The 8958-nt window shown below is 50.7% G+C and overlaps 1 protein-coding gene across 4 annotated transcripts in view; it reads left to right on the top strand.

Annotated features, from left to right (window-relative positions):
- Window positions 1-7919, top strand: part of LRRC40 (leucine rich repeat containing 40) — a 31485-nt gene extending 23566 nt beyond the window's left edge. For 3 of the 4 annotated variants that reach the window (XM_014937789.1, XM_014937816.1, XM_014937806.1), the window contains exons 12-15: window positions 4204-4314; window positions 5293-5370; window positions 5752-5937; window positions 7294-7919. In XM_014937789.1, the coding sequence (XP_014793275.1) occupies window positions 4204-4314; window positions 5293-5370; window positions 5752-5937; window positions 7294-7399 (481 nt within the window). In that variant the 3' untranslated portion in view covers window positions 7400-7919. Of the gene's footprint in view, window positions 1-1406; window positions 1518-2495; window positions 2574-2954; window positions 3141-4203; window positions 4315-5292; window positions 5371-5751; window positions 5938-7293 lie in introns of all 4 variants that reach the window. The other variant, XM_014937796.1, reaches the window with a different exon arrangement.
- Window positions 7920-8958: the final 1039 nt, after the last annotated feature.

Genomic DNA, 8958 nt, shown 5'->3' on the forward strand with positions numbered 1-8958 from the left:
GAGGTCATCCTGCCCCTCTGCTCTGCCCTGGGGAGGCCCCAGCTGGAGCACTGGGACCAGTTCTGGGCTCCCCAGTTCCAGAAGGACAGGGAACTGCTGGAGAGGGGACAGCAGAGGCTACAAAGATGATGAGGGACCTGGAGCATCTCTCTTACGAGGAGAGGCTGAGGGACTTGGGGCTTTTGAGTCTGGAGAAGAGAAGGCTGAGGGGGGATCTGATCAACACCTGTAAATACTGAAAGGGTGGGTGTCAGGAGGATGGGGCCAGGCTTTTTTCAGTGGTGCCCAGTGACAGGACAAGAGGAAATGGGCACAAACTGGAATACAAGAATTTCCACCTAAACATGAGGAGGAACTTCTTTGCTGTGAGGGTGGCAGAGCCCTGGAAGAGGCTGCCCAGGGAGGTGGTGGAGTCTCCTTCTCTGGAGACATTCAAACCCATCTGGACACGTTCCTGTGGGACCTGCTCTCTGGCAGGGGGTTGGAGGAGATGATCTCCAGAGGTCCCTTCCAACCCCATGTCACTCTGTAGTTCCTGGTGTGAGTAGCACACGGGTGGCTCCGTTGATGAACATGACGATGGCAGTAAAAAGGCACTTGACCCCACTCAATGGGGCTTTCACTGTGTGGGGTGTTCCCTCTCGCTGTGCCAGGCCTGGTGGAGCTGCACGAGGAGAGGCTTCTCAGCACAATGAAGTGCTTGGACTTGGGTACAGAGTAGTATTGTTGTCCCTACAAAGCCATCTTTTTCCTGTATGAAGACAGTCTGTGGATTCCCCACTTCATGGGGTGAGAGCGTTGTACTGTAGCTGAGGGTCTGTTTAAATTCCGCTGCTTCAGAATAATCCCTTGTGGGTTTTTTTAAGGAGGCCTGAACAGTTTCCCTGCCTCCTTTCTTCATGGGTTTTGTGTCCCATCACACAGCATTTGATATTGTTGCACTTGTTACTTCATCCACAGTCAAGGGAAAGCTTTCTCTTGATACTAATGGGAATAAATAGTCTTTTTTTGTGCGCGGAGGAAGGTTACTGCAGCTCTGGTAGCCCAAGAAAATCACAAAAGCTGATTTTTAAGGATACCACCAGGTTTGTGGGGGCAGCTTCCATTCGTGGACCCAGGTGTGCTGAATGTTTAACTCTCCTAATCTCTGAGAGAAAATTTACTCTCCTGATAATGTCAGCAGAGGAATCCTGAGCTTTGTCTTGACATGGAGTGTGAGGCGCCAGGACGGGCAGCTTTCCCAGGTGACCTTTCCATTGTCTCCATCCACAGAACCGCTCCTGAACTGTCAAACGACATCGAGTGGCCTTGATTTGTTGAATAAAGCAGGTTTTTTTCCAATAACTTAGAAAATAGAAGGCAAACAGGAGCTTACAGACTAAAAGCGTGTTTTTGTTGGGTTTCAGGGTTGCGGAGCTGAAGGACTCGCTTTGTGACGTCAACCTTGGCTTCAATAAAATCTCCTCTGTTTCCTTGGAGCTCTGCCTGCTCCGTAAGCTGACACATTTGGATCTCAGGTTTGTGACGTGTGCTGGGCTTCCTTTCTTGGTAACTTATTTTTCGTGCCTTCTTTTTAAAGCAGCCCATCTGTTGGAGGGGAAGAGCAGGGCTGAAATGAATCTTCCTTTCCCCAAATGCCTCCGAGGGAGCGGCAGGTCTGGAATAGCGGTGGCCTGGATTTAGGGATCAGTCAAAGAAAAACACAGAAAACCAAGTGGATGAGCTCTGAGACTTGCTGTGATGAAAGGTCTTGCCTCAGTCATAAGAGGGTCTCAGAGATGTTAAATTGCTATTTAAAGACTTATTTGATTTAAAGTAACCTGCCTGTGGTGTGACAGAGTCCGGTGAAGGGCCACCGAGATGCAGAAGGGACTGGAGCATCTCCCATGAGGAGAAGCTGGGAGAACTGGGGCTGCTCAGCGTGAAGCAGAGCAGGCTCAGGGGGTCTCATCCATGGGTACAAAGCCCTGCTGGGACGGAGAGGATGGAGCTGGGCTCGTCCCAGTGGTGCCCAGGGACAGGACCAGAGGCCACAGGTACAAAGTGACACAGCGGAGGATCCCTCTGGACATCAGGAATCACTTCACTATGAGGGTCACCAAGTACCACCAAGGAGTTGGTGGAGTCTCCATCCTTGGAGATACCCAGAACTCTCCTGGACATAGTCCTGGGCCACCTGCCCCAGGGGACTGGAGCAGAGGAGCTCCAGAGGTCCCCACCAGCCTCAGCCCCTGTGATGCAGTGATGTATGTGCCGATGGTGGAGGAATTAGGCTGAAGATTGCAGAAATGGGGGATAATGGGAGATTGATGAGGGAACGAGGTCAGATATCTCAGTGGTTAATAATTTAGCTCTAAGTCTGGGCACCTTCTAGTGAAAGGTCCTTATTTTCCTGTGATGGCTTTTTGTGTCCCTCATCCACAGTACCTCTGCAGATGCTTACCCAAGGCTTCACAGAGGTCACTGATCATTGTTTGTCTCCGTTTGATGCACAGAAATAATTTTTTGACATCCTTGCCTGAGGAGATGGAGGCACTGACGGGACTGCAAGTGATAAATCTTTCTTTTAACAGGTGAGCAACTGTTTAGATTTTCTATATATACAATAACAAAAGAACTGGGCTGAATTCAGTGATTTTCCTGTGGTGTAAGAATGAGGAGGCACTCGGTGGACTGGCTGTGAGCTTAAAACAGATGAATGAATGTACTTCTTTAGGCAGTGGGGGGTGTTTTTGGAACTTCCTGCTACAAAAGTTTTGGAAGCCAGTTAAAAGAGGGATCAAAGAGCCTTGTGAACAGTGTGTCGAGGAGTGGGAGCCAACAGGAGCCCCCCTAAAGCAGCCACTGGGAGGGAGGGAGGGAGGGATGGGGATTCAAATGTCCGATTTTAAAGGCTGCTCATTTTTTAACGCCCCATTTCTGACTCTCAGTGCTTTGCCTCCTTTTCCTTAAAGATTTAAAGCATTTCCTGGTGTCCTCTATCGCATCCTGGCGCTGGAGACCATCCTGCTCAGTAACAACCAGGTGGGCTCCATAGACCCCCTGCAGCTGAAGCGCATGGACAGGCTGGGGACACTGGACCTGCAGAACAACGACCTCCTCCAGGTGCCTCCTGAACTTGGGAACTGCGAGTCGCTGAGGTGGGTGCTTCTGTGGGGACCTGTTTTATAGAAACATATCCTGACTGATTGCTTCAGGGCCTGGTTTGTCAGAGGAAAAGGTGCTAATTGTAGAATCACAGAATGGTGCGGGTTGGAAAGGACCTTCCAGAGACTCCAACCACCAACCCAGCACTGCCCCAACCCCCACTGACCCATGTCCCTCAGCACCACCTCTGCCCGGCTTTGAAATCCCTCCAGGGATGGGGACTCCGGAGCTCTGCCTGCTCCGTAAGCTGACACATTTGGATCTCAGGTTTGTGACGTGTGCTGGACTTCCTTTCCTGGTAACTTATTTTTCGTGCCTTCTTTTTAAAGCAGCCCATCTGTTGGAGGGGAAGAGCAGGGCTGAAATTAATCTCCCTTTCCCCAAATGCCTCCCTGAAGGCTGAGGGAGCGGCAGGTCTGGAATAACGGTGGCCTGGATTTAGGGATCAGTCAAAGAAAAACACAGAAAACCAAGTGGATGAGCTCCGAGACTTGCTGTGATGGAAGGTCTTGCCTCAGTCATAAGAGGGTCTCAGAGATGCTAAATTGCATTTAAAGACTTATTTGATTTAAAGTATCCTGCCTGTGGTGTGACAGAGTCCAGCGAAGGGATGCAGAAGGGACTGGAGCATCTCCCACGAGGAGAAGCTGGGAGAACTGGGGCTGCTCAGTGTGAAGCAGAGCAGGCTCAGGGGGTCTCATCCATGGGTACAAAGCCCTGCTGGGACGGAGAGGATGGAGCTGGGCTCATTTCCATTCGTGGACCCAGGTGTGCTGAATGTTTAACTCTCCTAATCTCTGAGAGAAAATTTACTCTCCTGATAATGTCAGCAGAGGAATCCTGAGCTTTGTCTTGACATGGAGTGTGAGGCGCCAGGACGGGCAGCTTTCCCAGGTGACCTTTCCATTGTCTCCATCCACAGAACCGCTCCTGAACTGTCAAACGACATCGAGTGGCCTTGATTTGTTGAATAAAGCAGGTTTTTTTCCAATAACTTAGAAAATAGAAGGCAAACAGGAGCTTACAGACTAAAAGCGTGTTTGTGTTGGGTTTCAGGATTGCGGAGCTGAAGGACTCGCTTTGTGACGTCAACCTTGGCTTCAATAAAATCTCCTCTGTTTCCCTGGAGCTCTGCCTGCTCCGTAAGCTGACACATTTGGATCTCAGGTTTGTGACGTGTGCTGGACTTCCTTTCCTGGTAACTTATTTTTCGTGCCTTCTTTTTAAAGCAGCCCATCTGTTGGAGGGGAAGAGCAGGGCTGAAATTAATCTCCCTTTCCCCAAATGCCTCCCTGAAGGCTGAGGGAGCGGCAGGTCTGGAATAACGGTGGCCTGGATTTAGGGATCAGTCAAAGAAAAACACAGAAAACCAAGTGGATGAGCTCCGAGACTTGCTGTGATGGAAGGTCTTGCCTCAGTCATAAGAGGGTCTCAGAGATGCTAAATTGCATTTAAAGACTTATTTGATTTAAAGTATCCTGCCTGTGGTGTGACAGAGTCCAGCGAAGGGATGCAGAAGGGACTGGAGCATCTCCCACGAGGAGAAGCTGGGAGAACTGGGGCTGCTCAGTGTGAAGCAGAGCAGGCTCAGGGGGTCTCATCCATGGGTACAAAGCCCTGCTGGGACGGAGAGGATGGAGCTGGGCTCATCCCAGTGGTGCCCAGGGACAGGGCCAGAGGCCACAGGTACAAAGTGACACAGAGGAGGATCCCTCTGGACATCAGGAATCACTTCACTGTGAGGGTCACCAAGTACCACCAAGGAGGTGGTGGAGTCTCCATCCTTGGAGATACCCGGAACCCTCCTGGACATAGTCCTGGGCCACCTGCCCCAGGGGACTGGAGCAGAGGAGCTCCAGAGGTCCCCACCAGCCTCAGCCCCTGTGATGCAGTGATGTATGTGCTGATGATGGAGGAATTAAGCTGAAGATTGCAGAAATGGGGGATAATATGGGATTGATGAGGGAACGAGGTCAGATATCTCAGTGGTTAATAATTTAGCTCTAAGTCTGGGGACCTTCTAGTGAAAGGTCCTTATTTTCCTGTGATGGCTTTTTGTGTCCCTCATCCGCAGTGCCTCTGCAGATGCTTAACCAAGGCTTTGCAGAGGTCACTGATCATTGTTTGTCTCCGTTTGATACACAGAAATAATTTTTTGACATCCTTGCCTGAGGAGATGGAGGCACTGACGGGACTGCAAGTGATAAATCTTTCTTTTAACAGGTGAGCAACTGTTTAGATTTTCTATATATACAATAACAAAAGAACTGGGCTGAATTCAGTGATTTTCCTGTGGTGTAAGAATGAGGAGGCACTCGGTGGACTGGCTGTGAGCTTAAAACAGATGAATGAATGTACTTCTTTAGGCAGTGGGGGGTGTTTTTGGAACTTCCTGCTACAAAAGTTTTGGAAGCCAGTTAAAAGAGGGATCAAAGAGCCTTGTGAACAGTGTGTCGAGGAGTGGGAGCCAACAGGAGCCCCCCTAAAGCAGCCACTGGGAGGGAGGGAGGGAGGGATGGGGATTCAAATGTCCGATTTTAGAGGCTGCTCATTTTTTAACGCCCCATTTCTGACTCTCAGTGCTTTGCCTCCTTTTCCTTAAAGATTTAAAGCATTTCCTGGTGTCCTCTATCGCATCCTGGCGCTGGAGACCATCCTGCTCAGTAACAACCAGGTGGGCTCCATAGACCCCCTGCAGCTGAAGCGCATGGACAGGCTGGGGACACTGGACCTGCAGAACAACGACCTCCTCCAGGTGCCTCCTGAACTTGGGAACTGCGAGTCGCTGAGGTGGGTGCTTCTGTGGGGACCTGCTTTATAGAAACATATCCTGACTGATTCCTTCAGGGCCTGGTTTGTCAGAGGAAAAGGTGCTAATTGTAGAATCACAGAATGGTGCGGGTTGGAAAGGACCTTCCAGAGACTCCAACCACCAACCCAGCACTGCCCCAACCCCCACTGACCCATGTCCCTCAGCACCACCTCTGCCCGGCTTTGAAATCCCTCCAGGGATGGGGACTCCTCCACTGCCCTGGGCAGCCCATTCCAAGGCTTCACAACCCTTTCCATGAAGAAATTTTCCCCAATATCCATCTTAAACCTCCCCTGGGGCAACTTGAGGCCAATTCCTCTTGTCCCATGGCCTGTTCCTTGGGAGAAGAGACTGACCCCCCCCGGCTACCCCCTCCTTTCAGGGAATTGGAGAGAGCGAGAAGGTCTCCCCTCAGCCTCCTCTTCTCCAGGCTGAACACCCCCAGCTCCCTCAGCCTCTCCTCACAAGGCTTGTGCTCCAGACCCCTCACCAACCCTGTTGCCCTTCTCTGGACCCGCTCCAGACCCTTAAAGTCTTTATTTTCAGAGGGGCCATTGGTGGTGTGTTTGTTGGTCGGTCTCGATGCACAAAAAGGGTCCCTCTCACCATTTAATTTCTTCCCTATTTCCTCAATATGGTAGAGAATTGGGGGATTTTTTTAAAAAAAATGGGAAGGTGCTGTTGGTTTGTGTGAATCTAATGTTAGAGCCTAAACCAGTGACCTGGTGGGTGCAGAGAGACGCTGCTGGGCCTGTGGGGGAGCCCGGTCTCCTGCTGTGAGGGAGAGGGGAACGCTCTCCAACTCCAGTAACTCATACAGAGAGGGGGCTGTGTGCACCCTCACACCAGTGACACACAAACAGCTTCTCTTCTCAAACACAACAAGTTACTGGTCCCTCTGGTTCTCCCCTTTAAAGTGCACTTTCTAGTGGGACTTAAAAAATATTACCCAAAAATACACCGCCCCCAGCACAAACCTCCGCAGAGAGCTGTGCAGACCAGGAGCAGGTAGGGCAGGGGGTGGATGGTGTTTTTCCCCTTTGACTGTGCCATTTCTATATTTTAGATGTTCTTTCTCTCACTCTTGCTGGAGGAGCGTGGTGTGTCTGCAGTAATGCACCAGCACTGATTTATTAGCATGAACGAAAATCCCCACGTCTCTGCAGAAGAGAACAGTGAGAGGGAGGGAAGCAGAAAGTGACATCCCCGTAGCAGAACAGAAGAGGGATGAACGGGGGATTTCAGAAGGCTCAGAGGTCTCTGTGGAGGGCGGGGATGGGTTGGTAGAAGGAAAAAGCTCTACAAGAGTCAGTCATAAGTGTGTGTTCCTGCAGGACCCTGCTGCTGGAGGGGAACCCCTTCCGCACCCCGCGGGCGGCCGTCCTGGCCCGAGGCACCGCCGCCGTGCTGGAGTATCTGCGGAGCCGCATCCCCACCTGATCCAAACGCCTCCAGGTTTGGCTGCCTTCCTCCTCCTCCTCCTCCTCTTCCTCTTTCTTCCTCCCTCCTCAGCCCCCTGTTACCTGCCACAGTACCTTTGTGCCACTGTTTGGAGTTTGCACCTGAAGAACGAACTCTCCCATCAGACATTTTCCCCTCGAGGCCGCACGTTTCAAAAGTGCATTTTTTTTATAAAATCCCACAATGTATGTTTACACTTCTTGTACCAACGACCACCAGCCCCTGCGCCTTCAGAGGGAGCCACAACCCCTTTTTAAAAAAGAATTGTCAACATCAAAGTATTTGAGCCAAAGGCAGAAGTAGCAGAGTGTTGTGTGGCTGTTTTATGCTCTCCTGGAGGGTGTTGAGCCTTGTCACCCCTCGGTGTGTGACAGTGGCTGGAGCCCCTGAGCCAGGGGCTGGTGACAGGGGGTGGGGAGGGGACGTGGGGAAACCCTGTGCATGGAGAAGGGGGTCAGTGTTGGAATCTGCACTGAGACAATAAATGTTTGCTGTCAGATGGATGGTTTGGGGATTATTTTTTTAAAGCATGGGCTATAATTAAGTTTTCTGGCCAGTGACAATGAGATACCTTCGGAAGGGGAAGGAAAAAAGGTAGGGCAAGGGACAGGGGAGGGAAAGGATAAAAGGGGAAGAGGAAGGAAAAGAGGAAGGAGCAAGGTGTTTCCTTTTAGAAGGACGGGGTGGTCCTGTCTCTAGAGCTGGACCATGTCAGGAGCTATTCTGGAGCGAGGTGGGTGAGGGAACTGCTGCTGCCCTCACCTCCCCAACCCTCCCCTTGTTTCCCCAACATCCCCATGTGATTTGTATTATTGTACCAAAAAAAGAAGCAAACACTGAGCTTTTCTTCACATGCTCATGGTCACCCCTTTTCTTATCCGATGTCTCACAGGAGCTACAGCTGGACAAGGGTAGTTCTTCAGTTTTCAGGTCTCTGCCATATCGGGTAATTAGAGCATCAGAGAGTCACGGACTCGTTTGGGTGGGAGGGGACCTTAAAGATGGTCTCATCCCACCCCCTGCCCTGGGCAGGGACACCTCCCACCAGCCCAGGTTGCTCCAAGCCCCCTCCAACCTGCCCTTGAACCCCTCCAGGGATGGGGCAGCCACAGCTTCTCTGGCCAACCTGGGCCAGGCTCTCACCACCCTCCCACCAAACAAGTTCTTCCCCACAGCTCAGCTCCATCTCCCCTCTGTCAGGGTCCAACCCTTCCCCCTCCTCCTAGGGCTCCCCTCCCTCATCCAGAGTCCCTCCCCAGCTTTCCTGGAGCCCCCCTTCTTTAGGGACTGGGAACCACCATCCCCTTCCCCTCACACACACGGTGGGTTCAGAAACCCCAGCTCCTTCCCAGCAGTAAAAGACGACGCAACTTAATTACAATAAGGTGACGTTTTTATTATTTATACAATAAAGAGACTTTTTAATGTTATTCAAAACACTTTTTTTTTTTTTTTTTTTTTTTTTTTAAAAAAAAAAAAAAAAAAAAAAAAAAAAAAAAAAAAAAAAAAAAAAAAGTTCTAGGAAAAATATTAAACCC

This window comes from Calidris pugnax, unplaced genomic scaffold, assembly GCF_001431845.1.
Source record: "Calidris pugnax isolate Ruff unplaced genomic scaffold, ASM143184v1 scaffold29, whole genome shotgun sequence".
NCBI lineage: Eukaryota > Metazoa > Chordata > Aves > Charadriiformes > Scolopacidae > Calidris > Calidris pugnax.